The 17,662-nt window shown below is 43.4% G+C and overlaps 1 protein-coding gene across 1 annotated transcript in view; it reads right to left on the bottom strand.

The window, feature by feature from the left end:
* ABCA12 (ATP binding cassette subfamily A member 12) overlaps positions 1-17,662 on the bottom strand; it is a 244,358-nt gene that overhangs the window by 82,141 nt on the left and 144,555 nt on the right. Inside the window, exons 25-31 of the mRNA XM_053268830.1 lie at positions 16,372-16,687; positions 13,158-13,272; positions 9,161-9,490; positions 6,231-6,300; positions 6,001-6,135; positions 3,068-3,223; positions 176-362 (exon numbers count right to left, since the gene is read on the bottom strand). Coding sequence (XP_053124805.1) covers positions 176-362; positions 3,068-3,223; positions 6,001-6,135; positions 6,231-6,300; positions 9,161-9,490; positions 13,158-13,272; positions 16,372-16,687 — 1,309 coding nt within the window. The remainder of the gene's footprint in view (positions 1-175; positions 363-3,067; positions 3,224-6,000; positions 6,136-6,230; positions 6,301-9,160; positions 9,491-13,157; positions 13,273-16,371; positions 16,688-17,662) is intronic.

Below are 17,662 nucleotides of genomic sequence, written 5' to 3'. Positions count from 1 at the left end.
TGAAGAAGAGGGAGGCAACCAACTGAGCACTGAGCATATATGGAGTAAGACAACTTCAAAAAGTAGGGCTCAAAGACAACATCTGATTTAGGCCGTGTATTCTACTGCTTATCCTCACTAGCTACGAAGCTGTGTTTCTACAGCTCTAAGTGACTCCTCTTCAAAGGGAACCTACATAGTAGTCGTTTTTCCAGCTCCATTGTGACCCAGCAGCGAAGTGATGTTTCCTTCATAAAAGTTCAAGTTGAGATCCTGAACAGCAGCTTTGGAGCCATAGATCTTTGTTATTCCATGAAGACAAACTCCCACTGGTAGGTCCCTAGGTTCAGCTTCAAGGTAAGAAGGCAAAGCACCTTGGACACCTATGACACAATAAGAGCAGGAAAACCCATTATTTTCTTACCTGAGATTGTAAAAACTTTCATATGACATACAGGAAGGGCTTTAGAGAAACAAAAGCACAAGGAACAAGAACCACATCTGCGTGGAATGAAACTGCAGCAGCATAAAGCGAATTGGGTGGCCTGTGGAGCTATGTGTTTACATTTAGGTTTTGTTGTTATAGGGCTAGGGAAGGGGCATTGGTAGCTGTGTGTGACTATACCAGTTTGACACATCTTTAGGACAAGGAAAAGCACAGCTGTTTGAATAGATGCTAAGCCTGCTATCAACCTTTTGTGTGTGTGTGCATATACATACAGCTTTTATTCAACCACTGTACAACACTGAGGATATTTTTTAAAACAAGCAGCAGATTTAATCACAGGTTTAGGAGCTGTGGTTATTTGTACCACAGAAGGAAATGGTTTGAAATGGAAAGCTGAAAGTTTAAATATAAAAATGATGCGGTGTATATACCCAAGGAGGAAGGAATTCCCTTTTCAGTTAGCTGTGAGGAAGTTTGTCATAAAATTTCAGTGTCTAAGTGGATGATATTGTGTGTCTTTATACAGGTGGCCCTTGTTATTCATGGTTCCAGCACCCATGGTTTCGCATATCCGTGGTTGGGTCATAGGTAGGGGTGTGTGCAAACCGGGGTTCAAGTCTCAGTTCAAGACTCAGTTCAAACAGTTCAAGCTTGAATCAGACTGGCCCTCCAAAAAGTGGAGCAAGCTCAAGCCAAACCGGGCCCAGTTTGAATCAAACTGGTTTGGCCTGGTTCAACAAGCAGTAGTGCCTGTAAAGGGGAACTCAGTAAGGATTCTCCTTTACAAGCAATGAGGGAGCCCTATGGGGTTTTTTAAAAAGCGTGAGCAGGGGAGCAGGGGGGAGGTTGCCTTACCTGATGCAGCCATGGCATTGCTCCTTGGGAATGGTGGGGGGCTGCTGGCAACTCCCCTAGGCCATGCCAGTGCTCCCCCCATCATCATCCCGGGCTAGGACCTCCGTGCTTGTGCAGAAACCCGAACTAGGTCTCTGCTGGCCTGAAATTATGGGGGGAACATCAGCGGGGCCTAGGGGGCCACCCCTGCCCTGAGGAGCTGTGCTACCACTGCGGTGGGTAAGGTAGCCTTCCTCCCACCCTTTTAAAACCCTTACTGGATTGCCTTTTAAAATCCTAACCAGATTTTCCCACCCTTTTAAGATGCTTATTGGAGTCCCCTTTACAAACACTAGATTTAACTGGTACGACTCCGCTTCTAGGCACGAACTGAACTGCCGGCTGGTTCGGCAGAACCAGTTTGCGGATCGGGTGGCTCAGTTTGAGACCAGTTCGGACTCAAACTGATCTGCCTGGAGCAGTTCCGTGCATACCCTTGGTCATAGGGACCCAGTTTCTTTACCCAGTTTCTACCGTTTTAAAAATAGGCAAAATCCACATGGGTGGCCAGAAACAAGCTCATTTTGTGGCCCTCCCCCCCCACCTTAATTTTTTCCAATGTTGGAGGATTTATGGGGGGGGGGCTTTCTGAAGATCTGGAGATACTATACTCTTTATTTCTTCTTTTTTGGACCTTTTTCAAGCCCAAGTTATCTAACCCCCAATTCCCATTGATTCAAGGTTTCATTTTGTGCCTATAGTCAAGAATGGAGCCCCTGCGAATAATGAAGGCTACTTGTATCTCTCTCTATATTTCTCTAAGGCATACCCATAGCTAATGCCATGTGTGGCAGCTCTCATGAGAGTTTGCGAGTGAACTGCCGACAGGGGGAGAGGAAAGCGGTGGCACCGGCGGACAGGCTTGCGGGCGAGGCGGAAAACAAGATGGTGGCAAAGGGAAGAAAGGCAGTGGTGGGGGGGGAGTGATGGATGGGTGGGCAAAGAAAATAGCGGCAGGGGGAGGGCTGGTGGGGAAAGAAAATGGCGACTAGTATTATCTATTTTCTGCTGATCTATGACCGTAATAAACATTCTCTGCCTGTCAAGATCCAAGTGCGCTTTGGATTTCACAATGGAGATTGGCTAATAAATTTCCTCTTTGGGAGTTTACAAAACCTGAAACACAAATAATTATAAAACTTGAAGAAACAACAACAACAACAACAACAATAATAATTAAATCAGTAGAATAGAAGAAAAAGAAACAGAAAAAAATAAAATATAAAGCTCTTCAAATCGAAATTGAAAGGTTGTAGCAGAAGAAGACCAAAATATTCCCAGAAGTATCTGGCGCCCTAGGTGCAACTCCAAAACACTTTGAAGAACACCTCAATACTATAGGGGCCACAGAAATTACCATCAGTCAATTACAAAAAGCAACTTTACTGGGAACAGCTTACATTTTTTGATGATATTTATAATAACAACAATAACAATATTGACAATAAAATTCAAGCATCCCAGGTCCTTGAGAAGGACTCAATGTCCGGATAAAACAATCCAGTCAATAACATCTGTCTGACTGTGTGAATAAATAATAATAATAAATAAATAATATAGGCAGACTGGCAAATACAAACTGTGTTGCCAAAATTTGATTGTGTATTCATCTTGAAATTCAAGAGAATTGTTAAGACTTTGGATCCTGACAAATATCCATCACACCTTTCCATAACAGATCTAACAATTCCAAGTAAATAAATCTATCAAAAAGTAGTCTCCATATTTATAACTAGGAATACATACACATCTTTTCAGGGAATGTTGGCTCTTTCCTCAAAAAAAGGTTGGTGAAAAAAAAGCCCTTTCTCTTCTCATTCCACCATGGGATGTAACCATAACGCTCTCCCCAGTAAGATGGAAGTAGTGGAAAATACCACGGAGCTGCCATACCATATTTTCCTGAAAGAAAAAAATTATGAGAGAGAAAGCAGTGTGTGAGTGTGTGCCCAAGTTTAGTTACTCTTTTCAAATGCTCACTCTAAATAATCTTGGAATTCTTTGGTTCTGAATAGCTCTTACATTGGGCAGACATTCAGACTAACACTGCAATTGTAACCCCTGCTGACTTGGCAAAGAGGCACCTTTTAATGTGGTGATTCTCTTTATTTAGCAGGGGGAGAGTAACTGGCCCTATCCACACACACCCAGCACAGTACCTCCAGTGACTGTTGCTGGTGTGTATCTTATGTTTCTTTTTAGATTCTGAGCCCTTAGGGGACAGGGTTCCATCTTATTTATTTGCTTGTTATTTCTCTGTGTAAACCACCCTTTTTGGAAGGGTGGTATAGAAATCGAATTAATAATAATAATAATAATAATAATAATAATAATAATGATGATGCAAACATGTTGTGCTAGCTCGGATACAAAAATGTTTAGAAACAACTGGTGTCAGCAAAAACATTCAGATATTTATTTAAAAAGCAATGAGCATGTGGAGTACACAGTTAACAATCAATGGCGAGACACTTGAACAGGTTAGCATTAGAAGAGGCATTTTCCAAGGGGACTCACTATCCCCTCTGTTGTTTGTAATCACCATGACCCCACTTTCACAAATACTAAACAAGACAGGCCTCGGATAACAAACATCTATAACAGGCATCCCCAAACTGCGGCCCTCCAGATGTTGCTGAACTACAACTTCCAGCATACCCAGCCACAAAAAATTGTGTCTAGGGATGCTGGGAGTTGTAGTTCAGCAGCATCTGGAGGGCCGCAGTTTGGGGGTGCCTGATCTAAAACATCAAGTAAAATAAACCATCTGCTGTACATGGACGATCTGAAGTTGTATGGAACTTCATATACAGATGTTTGTCTGTTTGTAGTCGGAAGTCCCATAATATTTTTACATCTTCATTTTCTTCAACTTTTTCAATTTGATGGTCCCACCAATTTTTGGCTACAGGTAGCATGTATTTTTTGCAGATGTTCCAGTGTATCATCCCTGCTACCTTGTCATGCCTTTGTTTGTAGTCAGTCTGTGCGATCTTTTTACAACAGCTGATTAGGTGGTCCACTGTTTCATCTATTTCTTTACAAAGGCGGCACTTGCTGTTTGTTGTGGATTTTTCCACTTTTGCTCTTATTGCATTTGTTCTTAGTGCCTGTTCTTGCCCAGCCAGTATTAAACCCTCTGTTTCTTTCTTCAAGTTGCCATGCTTAAGCCATTGCCAGGTCTTGGTGATGTCTGATTTTCCACTTATATTGTGCAAATATTGACCATGCAGGGGCTTATTTCTCCATTTTTCTGCTCGGTTCTTGACTTGTTCTTTCTTGTAGGCCTGCTTTGTTTCATTGGTGTTGAATAGTTTCTCATTCTTGACCATTTTAAGTGCATCTTCTTCACTGTCCTTGATATATTCTTCAAGGCCTCTTTTCTACTCCTCTACTGTTTGATGGACTTGCAGCATTCCTCTTCCACCTGAGCTGCGAGGGAGGTATAGACTATCGACATCACAGCGGGGGTGCAGAGCATGATTGATGGTCATGATTTTCCTGGTCTTACGATCCAGCGTCTCTAGCTCTGCCTGGGTCCAGTCTGTTATTCCTGCAATGTATCTGATAACAGGTATAGCCCAGGTGTTTATGGCTTGTATGGTGTTCCTGCCATTGAGTTTGGACTTGAGGATTTTTCTAACTCTCCTGATGTATTCACTTCCAATTTTTCTTTTAACTTCAGTGTGTGCAATGTTATCAGCCTGGAGAATGCCCAAGTATTTGTAATGTTCTATTATTATTATTATTATTATTATTATTATTATTATTATTATTATTATTACATTTAAATCCCGCTCTTCCTCCAAGGAGCCCAGAGCAGTGTACTACATACTTAAGTTTCTCTTTCACAACAACCCTGTGAAGTAGGCTAGGCTGAGAGAGAAGTGACTGGCCCAGAGTCACCCAGCTAGTAGTTTTAGGGCTGAATGGGGATTTGAACTCGGGTCTCCCTGGTCCTATTCCAGCACTCTCTACTAGAAGAAAAAGAAACAGAAAAAATCACCAAATACAAAGATCTTCAAACTGAAATTGAAAGGCTGTGGCAGAAAAAGACCCAAATAATCCCAGTGGTCATTGGCGCCCTGGGTGCAGTTCCAAAAGACCTTGAAGAGCACCTCAACACCATAGGGGTCACAGAAATCACCATCAGCCAATTAAAAAAAGCAGCTTTACTGGGAACAGCCTATATTGTGCGACGATATCTATAACAATTGACAATAAAATTCAGCCATCCCAGGTCCTTGGGAAGGACTTGATGTCTGGATAAAACAAACCAGTCAATAACACCTGTCTGACTGTGTAAATAAATAATAATAATAATTGTGCAAACATGGTGTGCTAGCTCTTTCTGCTACATCAGGAGCTTGTGTCTTTGCCCTAGTGCAACCAGACACCAAAGTAGATGCCCTCATCCTGTTCAGTTGTTGTTGCATAAGTCCGGATTGCAGGGGTAGGGTGCGGGACAGGCCCAGAGATGCAATGTAATGGGCACAAGACAAGTTCGTAAAACATACAGGGGGCTCACCATGGGGTTTTGGTGGCTCATTCGTGGTGATTGTAGCATGAGCTCCAACCCATAATTTGCCTCATGTAACACAATTTTGACAGCCAAATCATGCCTTTCAGATCCATCAGTGCCCTAGTAATGTTTTGTGTTAATTGTCTCTTTCACTTACCTGGAAAAACATTCCTAATATACCAGCCCAGGATGAAATAAATGAACGAATCTATCAGAATTAGCCAGCACATCCAGCCAAAATTTGTGTTATCTCCCGACATAGGTGATTTATACATATTATCCCATTGCAGGCCTAAAAAAGAATTCAAAAGACAAATACCATATTAACTAATGGAACGGATTGCAGCAGGGCTACTGAGAGACCCGTCCCATAAGAAAAACACATACCAATGCCCTGTTCTTCATAGCGAGCAATATACTGACTGGCATAGCTGAACGCAGTTGGAGACAACAGGCTCTGGGGAAAAAACAGGATTTTTTAAAACCCCTGAAATATGTGCATATTTATTCCCATATGAACACATTTAGGTTTCAGAGCAATATAAAATATTATATATCATTTATATAGTACCAGCCATGTATGTGGCAATTCTCACATAAAGTGAGAAGACAAGTTCTAGTCCTGAAGGGCTTACAATTATAATAGTAAAATGATTCAGTCCGATTCATCTAAGCATGAACATATTTTAACTAAGCCTTTCTAAGAGAAATATCAAGAAGCCTTGAGACCATGCTCTTTATTACATTGTATCCCCACCGTTTTTTCTCCAAGGACATAAAGGCAATGCAGATTGGGTCCGTTCTGTCCCTGTGAGTTGGGGTTATGAAAAGTGAATTTGCTCAAGAGGGTGAGCTAGTTTAAATCCGACATCCAATCCAAAATATTCTAGCTACTGCCATGACCCCACACCCATCCTGCATGAAAACTCTGATGAGGATGACGTCAGAATGCAGGACCCCATGTCACGGCCATACTTGGAAGATTCAGGAGCACTGGGAACCTCTGGGGCCCCTGCAGCCCAATATCTCACCCAGCCCCCACTTATCAGGCCAGCCCCCACCATTGCCTCCAGACTCAGAATCAGAGGCGTTCATGAACAAATCTGAGCTATCCTAGCCTCACAAATATATACAATCTAGGTAGCAGGTGAGGCCTCTTTAGTTCTCTTGGGGGCAGAGTTACTACTCTTCATACCCAAGTTCCGGGGCAGATAAGCTTGGTCTCTGAGCAATAGCTAATCAGGTCTCTGTTGGAGCAAGAGCTAATCTGGTGATCCTCTTGGATTGGTTCACCTACCCTGTTTTCTGGATTCCTGCTCTGATTGGTACTGACCTTGGCCTGCCTGACCTTCCTCTGCCTAGTCCTTCATACTCACTGCGAATTGTCTGGCTCTTGGACTGTCTGACCGTTCTCTGCCTGACCCTTGTACATGCTGCTCATTGGTTTGATCCTGGACTGCCTGACCCTGCTCAGCCTAACCCTCTGAGCCAGTGCTTGCTGATTGACTGTAAGTTATGTGCCTGGTGACAATGACTACACCACCCTTGGTGAGTGCCGCTACAGGCCGCAGCAGCTACTGTGCCCTGGCTCTCTGTTTTATTTTGTCCTGGATAAGAATACAGGAAAGGTAGAACTGGTACCTACCAAGAAGGGAGCTGCCAGCTCTGTGGGAATCAGCTCCTGATTACGAGTTCACTGAAATGTTATACCATCACGGAAAAGGATGGCTTGGGTAACATATAAAGTGCCCCTTAATGCTTTCATCCAGATCACACCCTTCCACCAAAAAGCAGTGCTTTTTATCATCATATTCTGTGATGTAGAGGAGGGTGAGAGAGAGTGGCTTGAACCAAGCAACCTTGTGAGCTTCCTAGCCAGGTTTTGCGCATCCCAACTCTACATCCTCATCACTATAGCACATAACTATTGTGCTCTCGCTCTCTTTTCAGGTCACTGTGACAATCAAAGATGCATTCATCCAGAGAAGTTAATAAAAAGATTATCATTATCCACTGACTCCAATAGCTATATCTGTCTTTTATATAGCTCTCATGAGTCAGTCCAATCACACACACACATTATTTGAAATGAATAAGAAACCACATCTTACTCCACACATTGGAAGCCCAATGAGCAAGGATTTCAGTGATGAGGTAAGTAATTATTTCAATGCAAAGGAGACAAGCTTAGTGGCTGAGTACATGATTTGCATGTACAAGTCCTACATTGAATCCCTTGCATCTTCTGTTAAAAGGATCTCAGGCACCAATGCTAAGAAAGACCTCAGAGACCCACTGCCAGGGTAGAGAGTTTTGGGTGGGATGTCAGCTCAGCACAAGACATTGTCATATGGGCTCAAGTATGGGAGCTAAGAACACACCAGTTCCTGTTACATAGGAACATAGCAAGCTGCCATATACTGAGTCAGACCAAAGGTCCATCTAGCTCAGTATTGTCTTCAAAGACTGGCAGTAGCTTCTCCAAGCTACTGAGTCAGACTATTGGTCCATCTAGCTCAGTATTATCTACACAGACTGGCAGCAGCTTCTCCAAGGTTGCAGGCAGCAATCTCTCTCAGCCCTATCTTGGAGAAGCCAGGGAGGGAACTTGAAACCTTATGCTCTTCCCAGAGCGGCTCCATCCCCTGAGGGGAATATCTTACAGTGTTCACACATCTAGTCTCCCTTTCCTATGCAACCAGGGCAGACCCTGCTTAGCTAAAGGGATAAGTCATGCTTGCTACCACAAGACCAGCTCTCCTCTCTGTCTGTTCTCAGATTCTGACTCTGGGACAAGTCCAAACTTGCATTTATGCTGACCAAAGCTACAAACTCAACTGAAAATTTCCTTGTGGGGGAAATATGGGGAAATATGCTATGCCTGTGTAAGCTGGTCAACCAAGACTCCATTTTGAAGGCCAGCCCTCATTTCAAACAACCTTCACTCAGACATTGTGTCTGCTACATTCATGTACCTCCCAATGTAAGCTCTCAAATCAATTTCTTTGTCTTGTCTTAAGGCCTTTTTAGTTCAGAGGCTATCCTCTTTCTCTTGTTTGCTCAGTGCAATGTCTGTTTTCCTGGACAGTCCAGTATGATCACCTGCTCTGAACTCTAATTTTTCATTTAATATGTCTTATTTTACTTTGTTGTAATTGGACTGTGCCTGAAGGTTCTTTTCACCGCCTTATGAATGGGCAGCTGATGATAGAAGGAGATTCTTTTTGAGTGCTCTTGAGGAAAGCCAAACACCTCTTGAGGCCTGAGATCTCAAAAGTCCTTTCCCAGCTTTTTAAAGACAAAGAGAGTTTTATTACCAGTAGGCTCTTCACTGAGAAGCTCATGTGGTTCTCAACAATCAGCAGAACAATGAAGGGAAAAAAGGTCAGGATGTAGACGAGGCTCCCAACCAAAGCAGCAATGTTGGTGTTGTTGAAGAAGACACTGATGAGGTAGCACATGGCAATGATGGAAAAGCTGTAGTCCATGAGGTACAGGAACAAGATCACAACATTTATTTTGGGAAGGACATTCCCAACTTTGAGGATAACAATAAGGAATGTGATTGTAATGAGGAGAAAGGCAGCACACTCGATGAACCAGGCAAAGAAATGGCTGCTGGAATTGACACCCATCATCTTCATGTACTATAGGGGGGGAAAATAAAAAGGAAATCTGCTTAAACTAAACTGAACATTTAGACTCAAAGATTTAGACATTGTTTTAAAAATAACTTTTCTTTCCATAGTTCTGTTTGCTTCTCCCCACACATGCAACATTCATATTAGCTTCCCCCAGCAGAAAGCAGTCTTATTCTGAGAGCTGTCAATGTGGAGGCAGCCTTTCTAAAGATGAGGTGAGTATGACTGTTACCGTGAGTGCTATTGGTACAGTTGTGAAACATTTTGTTCCATCCCCCCCAAATATGGCCTAGTAAGTGTCCGTGGGCCCCCATTCAGGTTATGTATGTCTGGGAGCCAGTGTAGCATAGCTTCTTCTCTTGGCACTGAAGCAGCCTCAGAAATCCTGGGCCATGTGTAAGGAGCTGATGCTGCAACTGTTTCCCATGCTTGTATTGTTTCCATTTCCAAATTTTTAATAGGATCCTATGGGGATTTGGGGAAAAGGTTAAATGTTTGTTAAAAATCACCCGCTTGCCCATTTTTTTGTGGTTTGGGTGGTAGGTAGTACATAACCCACTTTGGTGTCCCTAGGAGCCCCATGGTGAACAATGGGATGTTTCAAGTTGCAACCCAGCCTTGAAAAACACTGCAGAAGCACAAAGTAAAAGGGAATCTGTCCCTCTCAACACAGAACACACATTTCAATCACAGTCCAAAAATGGCCAAAAAAGAATCACTGACCCAGAATCTACTGCCAGCCACAGTGCCTGTACTGTAGTAATATCATTGGCACAAGTTGCTCTCCCACACACAATTACGACTCCTTACATTACTTCCTAGCATTGCAACAGCTGCTACAGCAGCACCCTTAGCAGCAAGCATAGCCATCTGCTCAACTAGAGCAACTTCAGCCACATTTTGACTGAGTACACCTTGCAATGTACAGTTGCCCATGACAACGATCGATCGGTATGATAACAAGCCAACCAAGATGCAAGGAGATCGCAAGCCAATTGGAAGCTAGTGCCAGAAAATCAATCCGCAAGGGAAAAACACACCTCCAACACGGCACTCAGAATGTTGAAACATTTCGCTCAAAACAGGGGTGGTTCTGCTCCTAGCTTGAAATAGGCCCTTTATTTAAAGGGTGTTCTGCTTCGAGCTCGAAACACTTGAAATTGCCCGTTTTGAGTTGAAACATTTGCTGATGAAATGTTCTGCACATCCTGTTCAAAACCAACACCTTTTCTGTTTAACCTGTACAATTGATTGAATAGCTAACTAAGCTGATATTCCCATCCTCATTAAAAACAAATCACTGCAGTGTTAGCAATACTGCATTTTTAAAACAGAAATCGCTCATTTTTAAAACAAGTGTGTGCTAATTTGAAGGCATTTGAGCTAAGGCAACAATTGATTCTGTGGGAGTGGATGCTGTGAGTTTTCATTGACTACCGAGGCAAAGAATTACAAAGCCCTTTTGCTTCTCTGGTGCCAATTCAGTCTGCAAACTAAATCAAGTTAAGGTAGGAGAAAGATGTTCGCATTGATTGCTCTGCCATCTCACAGGAAATCTAAGCTTGCAAGCGCCTCATAGCCCAATCAAGAAAATTGCAAAAACTGGTATGCAAGAGGTCGGGGACAAGGAATCATCTTAAAAGGACCAATTATGAAGTAAATAATTCAATCACAACACACAGATATACATAAAGTAACAAACAGTTACCCAATCTCCAATCTGATTAATGAGCCTTGCTCTGTTTCCATTATCTATAATCTATGGCTTTCTTTCAGAGGCTGAGGTCACAATCCAAACAGCACCTTACAAAGAGTAAAAAGAAGGTCTGGGGCTTCCCTTTAAGGGCTCCCCCACTGAGCACAGCTGTTCATGTTGCACTGAAGAGTATTCCCCCCATTTCATGAGTATCTCAGACTGTATGTTCCTTGAGGCAGTCTTATCCTTTTGTATTCACTCTGTAAAATGTCATGCACATTGACAGTATGATATAAATAAAGAAATAAAAACATTAGCTGTGTGAATTTGGCGGGGGGGGGTCTGTTTGGAAGCGGTGGGGGTGGGCAGAACATGATGATCCCTTCTATCTATGCAGAGTTTACGATGCAGCCTTTTGGATGGCAGCCTGCAGGAAAAACCCTGTTATATTTTTGGCTCTTTTAACTAGCATTGCTCACTGGTGTAGATGCTAGTGTGTCACACTTTGCACAAGGAAGAATGATCACACTTTGCACATGGAAGAGTGAGGGGAGAAATAATCCCTTATAATTTCCTTTAAGGGATTATAATCCCTTATTATAATCCCATACCAATACCCACACTCATAACAAAAATACCACCACCCATACCCATACCAAAAATACCACCATCCAAACCCATACCAAAAATATCACCACCCATATCAAAAATACCAAAAATAAATATCACCACCATTTGACAAGCGAAATTATAAGGAAAGTTTGTGACACTGAGCCGGGTCTCATGATCTAAACCCGCTCTCCCCGCACATGAGCAGGGAGGGAGCCCTGGGCTGCCCACACGATTGCCGGCTCCGTGATGGAGCCGGCAGGGGCTGGGGAGCTCGGGGGCCACGCAGCCCCCAGAAGCTACAGTATGCCCTGTGCCCACCCACGCAGGGCATACTGTAGCTTCCGGGGGCTGCGCATACTGGGGAGACCCCCGGAGTCGGGAGGCGGCTTTTTGCCTCCCCTCCGGGGGTCTACCCATGAGTAACCGTGGCGCGGGGCCACGCTGTGGCTACTCACGATCTTTAAAATCAGGTTTGTGGAGCGCTTGCTCCGCAAACCTGATTTTAGGCAGGGGTAGTTACCGGTAGGCAGGTTACCCGCCTAGGAACCACCGGGCTCGCAGCCGAGCCTGGTGGTTCACATGATGGGGCGTGCCTGGTGGTTCCTAGGCAGGTAACCTACCTAACCACCCCTGCCCTAAAGAGCCCGCTTAGCCCACCCTCATAGAGCCCACTTAGCCCGCTCTCCCCACGCACTCTCCAAAACCGGATCTCACTGGTCATGAGACCCGGCTCACTGTCTATCATTTTCCAACTAAACCCCAAAAGTGCAACAACAAAGTGCCAGGTCAGTGTGAGTTTGGGGCTGCATGCATTTTGTTGCACTGCCCATTGCAGTGGTATAATAGGATCTCTCTTCAAACAGAGAAGTGTTTGGATTCGGAGACATGCCTTTCTCATGGCAAGACACATGCCGAATATGCATCAGGCTCAGATTGACTAACAGCAAAACATAAGTACAAAGAAGTCCCAACAGTCCTAGAGGCCAACAACTGGCAAACCACCAATGTGAGCCTCTCTACAGTCTAGGAGGACAAGCACAAGGACACAGTTCTATGGGAAGCCAGTCTCCCACTTTGGCAAAGGAGGACTTCATGGGCGAGATCAGCCTTCTTTCTCCGTACATTCTTCATAGTGGCAGTTCCCAGATGATTTCCTTGTATGAGTGTTTAAAAAGGAAGAGGGCTAGGTATGGTTTTTGCCAGCCACTGTGAACAAGCCAGCTAGTAGCTGTTGCTGTTAAGGAAGGCTGTAGGTAAAATCTACAGTATGCCTATGGATTCCTTTGATGCAATCTAATTCTGTAATGTTCATAAAGAGGGACAGGCACAGGGTGTGATGAAATACATAAAAAAACTTCAGCCTACCTCATAAAGCCTCAGGTCTTTTTCTTGAACGAGTTTCTTCACAAAGGTTGCAATGAAAAGTATCCAAGCAGCCATCAGTGTAAATGGAAGAGAGTAGGTCACACTAGTTAGGAACCTGTAAAAAGAAAAGTAATCATTTCGCTAAATGCAAAGTGTGTTGGATTAGGGAGTAATAATTACATCATCTTCCAAAACAGAAGATTTTGAAAAGAATTTACAAGTTTGTTTTTTCCCTGAAACATGGAATATAATTGAAAAACACATGGATCATTTTAGGAATTGGTAAATATTTTCCAGGAAAGACATTTTGCTTTGAAACAGAAAACTGTAGCATGGATTCGTAAATGCATACCAGTCCCTATGCTAGACTGGTTTTGGTGCCCCACCTTTCAGTGATGTGCACTGACTTCACACTCCTTCCTCTGCAACCACTCATTTAGGCACCTAGAGACATGTCCCCTTCTTCTGTCCTGCTAATCCCACACTGTGTAGAATATTCACATCACTCTGCCGTTGTGCATGATGTCAGTACACAGTTTTTCCCTGCAACTGATAGAGACCAACATGCACATTAACATGCAGAATCGCAGAGCCCAGAAAAGCATGTTTGCAGCGGCTGCATCCTGCTTCTGAAATACATGTGCTTGAATGCAGATGGAAGGGTTTTTTGCCTATCTCCCCTTCCTCTACAAAGGATGCTGTGCAACACACAAATATGTCCCCAAGGACATATTTGCACTTGAATGTGCATGCATGCTTTTGGGCACTCTGCATTCCTTCACAGTGTTGATGTAGATCAGTCAGCATGCCTACTGTTCTTCTGCCATACAATAGTGACAGTAAAACAGTCACTATTAGCTATAACTAGGTAATTATAGTTGTTATATAACTATAGTTATAGGAATGAAATAGTTATTGGAAGAACAGAACTGCTCAACGAAATCAAAGCTCTTTCCAAGAACTCTTAGACATTCTATGCACACTTGTTTAGGAGTAAATCCACTAATCCCTCAGCGGGACTTACTTCTGAGTCAGCATGCATAGGATTGAGCTGTTGCTTTGATTATGTGATGCATGCTCATTTATGCAAAAGAAGATCACCTATATGTCCCTTAAGGTTAAAACCTGGAAAAATAGAGTTTGAAATTTCAGCCTTAAAGCTAAGCAACATGAAGTTTCCTAATGCTTTTGCTCTTTGCATATGTTTAGTATGTGATCAGAATTGTTGCAACTGTAAACAAATGAAATGTCATTTAAAAGTCAAATAACATTTTTTTCTTTCAATTTCAGGAAAGAGGTTGTGACCTTTCCAGAGCAGGCTGGATGTGAAAAGGGCAAGGACTTCAGTGTCAGAAGAAGCCATGCAGTCCTCTCCGGTCCATTTATTCAGTGGGGCTTCCTCCCATAAGATTGCCAACCTACGCCTGCTTACTTGGAATTTTTTTTTTTAAAAAAAATCTTAATAAATACAACAGAATATGGATTCAATATGGATCTGTTAGTGTTGTTTTGGGGTTGCTTAAACAAAATGGTTAGGTCAAAAGGCAGTTGATGGTGAACATATTAGCAGTGCCTAAAAACATGCTAGTGAAAACATGGCAATCAAACCTTATATCAATGGCTAATGAATGGCTTATTCCGCGGTGGTATACACAGCTGAACAGTAAACAATGGCCAGCATTCCGAGCTGTGAAACTCGGTGTTAGGGACTTGCCAGGGCTGCTGTGCAATGTGAACAGCAGACCTGGTAGGGTTGTGGAGGCCCAGAGTTGCACAATGGTCTACAACAGCACGTGGGCACTTGCATTGCACTATATTGCATTGCACTAAGCATGTGGAAGTGATCGCACGTTGCTTTAGGTCACTGCACACAATTGCCTGTCTCCGCAAACCACGAGGGCTGCCTTTCACATTAGTGCCCTAATGCCAGAGTCCTACCACGCAGAATGTTAGCCAGTGACTTTATTCTTAAATGTAAGAAAGAGGCAAGCCGATATGAAAGCATAACGTGGTTGAAGAGACACTGTTTTATATTATTATTGTTTTCAAATGGGGAGATGTAGAATGCTGTCTTTGATTTCTTATCATAAGCTGTGGAAACATATATTTAATAAGTAGTGTTGCTATTCACACGACTGCATGGAAGCAGGCTAATGAAGCCCAGCCCACTCACGGGCAAGCCCGGTGGTTCTCTGGGAGCTAGCCTGCCTAAAAAACCCTCCCCTTAACCAGGTTAGTGTAGCGATTGCTCCGCTAACCTGGGTTTTCAGGTTGTGAGATGCTGCGGCGCATCTCCGCGTTTCGTGAGGAGACTCCCGACTGATAGGCTCTATCAAGCCTCCCGGTCTCGGGGGTCTCCCCAGCATGCCCTGCACACTCACAAGGAGCATGCTGGGATTTCTGGGGGCCAGGCAGCCCCCAATCCCTACCGCCCCTGCCAGCTCTGTGATGGAGCCAGTAGTCATGTGGGCGGCCGATCCGGCTACCCAGGGCGAGCACTCTCTCCTCACAAACCCTCGCACTAACCCTTTGCACTAATTGTGTGAAGTGCCTCAGTATCTGCTATATAGTTTTTCTTTGCTTTTAGGAAAGTGGGTTTTCTCAAACCTTAGAATGACTTTTCATTCTTTTAAAAATGTACACAGTCACTTTGCTTCATAAGATGGCCTCTGCATCGAAGGAATCCATAGGCATACTATAGATTTTGCCTACAGCCTTCCTTAACAGCAATAGCTACTAGCTGGCTTGTTCACAGCGGCTGACAAAAACTCTACCTAGCCCTCTTCCTTTTCATGAACCCCGCTGCCTATTAAGATCATCGGGGGAGGTCTGGTGGTTGCAGTTGCCACCGGCTCGCTTGGTGGCAACCCAAAACCAGGTCTTCTCTAGGGTTGCTCCAGGGCTCTGGAACATATTCCCAAATGACATCAGAATCTCTCCATCTCTGATTGTTTTTAAATAACTCTTGAAAACACAACTGCTTTAGCAGGCTTTTAGTTTATGATGTTTTAAAGATTTCTTTATGGTAATTTTGGTTTCTTTTATATAATTTTTAGATTTTACTTGCTGTTTGCTATTTTTTTACACTGTAAACCACCCTGAGATTTTATTTGGGGCAGTGTATAAATGTGATAGATAGATAGATAGATAGATAGATAGATAGATAGATAGATAGATAGATACTCTGCCAATCATGGTTCAGTCACAGACTTACATATCTTTATTGTAGCAGGGGTAGGGTGTAGCTTGAACCTGCACAGCTATGTCTTCTGCACTCTTCCCAGTCTGTAATTCAATGATGGCTCTTTCAATGCTGTCCTGAATGTAGACAAAGGCTCGACTGTAGATTTGGCTCTGTGAGATTGAGTTATGTGGACCGATCGTCCAGATTTTTTCTCGTATTCTTTTTGTTGTTTGGGAAATCTTGCTACTCATTCGGATGGTATAGTTGACAAGCGGTGGAAGGGAAAGGCCACCAGGATCTGCTCCTTCCTCTCTCTTACTGTCTGAGGGCAGCTTGAAAATGATACCTTGCCGGAGCGGGGGGAGGGGGATAAAAAGAAGGACACATTTGCACATCACCATTTCACATTGCTACATGTCAAAGCCCAAGGGGGAAATGTTTAGGCTTTATAAACAATGTCTGAAATCCTTACTAACGAGGCACCAGAGCAATGGGAGAAGCATCACTGCCTCTGAAAACTCAGCTACAGCACTAACAATTTGGTAGGGGCAAATTTTAATGATCTCACCTTCCCCAGAAAGTGCAGCCCTCAGGGACATATTTTCAGGTAACACGGGATGCTTCCAAGGGGGAGGGGAGATCATTTAAGATATCACACACACACACACACACACACACACACACACACACACACACACACACACACACAAGTTCAGTGTTAGTCTTGAACTCTTTAGAAGCACTGGTTCTTTACTAGTGCTTCTCCCATTGCACCAGTGCTTTCTTACTCTGGATATCATCCAATGGGTCCAGACAGACAGGGATCAGCATGGGTTCATCTGCTACTGGATGAGCTTGGCTTCTTCCCTCCAATTTGTTTCTCAAATGATGCACATACTTGCCTCAGAACTCAATATGGGTTTCTTCCTCTTTGTCCCTGCTCCCATGCTTCACGTGAGCTATCTACTTCTTGATTTTTTATTAAGAAAATTCCCCCTTTCCTCAGTAGTTTTTGATGCTTAACAGAAGTGTATACATCTGTCCAAAGGGTGATTGCAGTTCCGTGACAAGTGGAATTGCTCCAGTTATGTATGTACGTTTGGCTGCAGTCTCTCTTTTTCATGTGGTCTTAAGGATGCTTTAACAAAATCAGCCCCATTTCTATTGCCAGTGGTTCTCAGATGGCAAAGCAGATCAGGAGGGTCTGCTTAAGAAGGGTCAGCCAGTTGCTTTATAAAGGCACAGGTATCTTGCTAGTTTTTATTCCCTCCCCGGTTTTTTGCACATGTCAGGTATACAACAGTACGGCGAGAGCTGAAAG

This window comes from Hemicordylus capensis, chromosome 1 (assembly GCF_027244095.1).
Source record: "Hemicordylus capensis ecotype Gifberg chromosome 1, rHemCap1.1.pri, whole genome shotgun sequence".
NCBI lineage: Eukaryota > Metazoa > Chordata > Lepidosauria > Squamata > Cordylidae > Hemicordylus > Hemicordylus capensis.
This window is presented reverse-complemented; position numbering and strand designations above follow the sequence as displayed.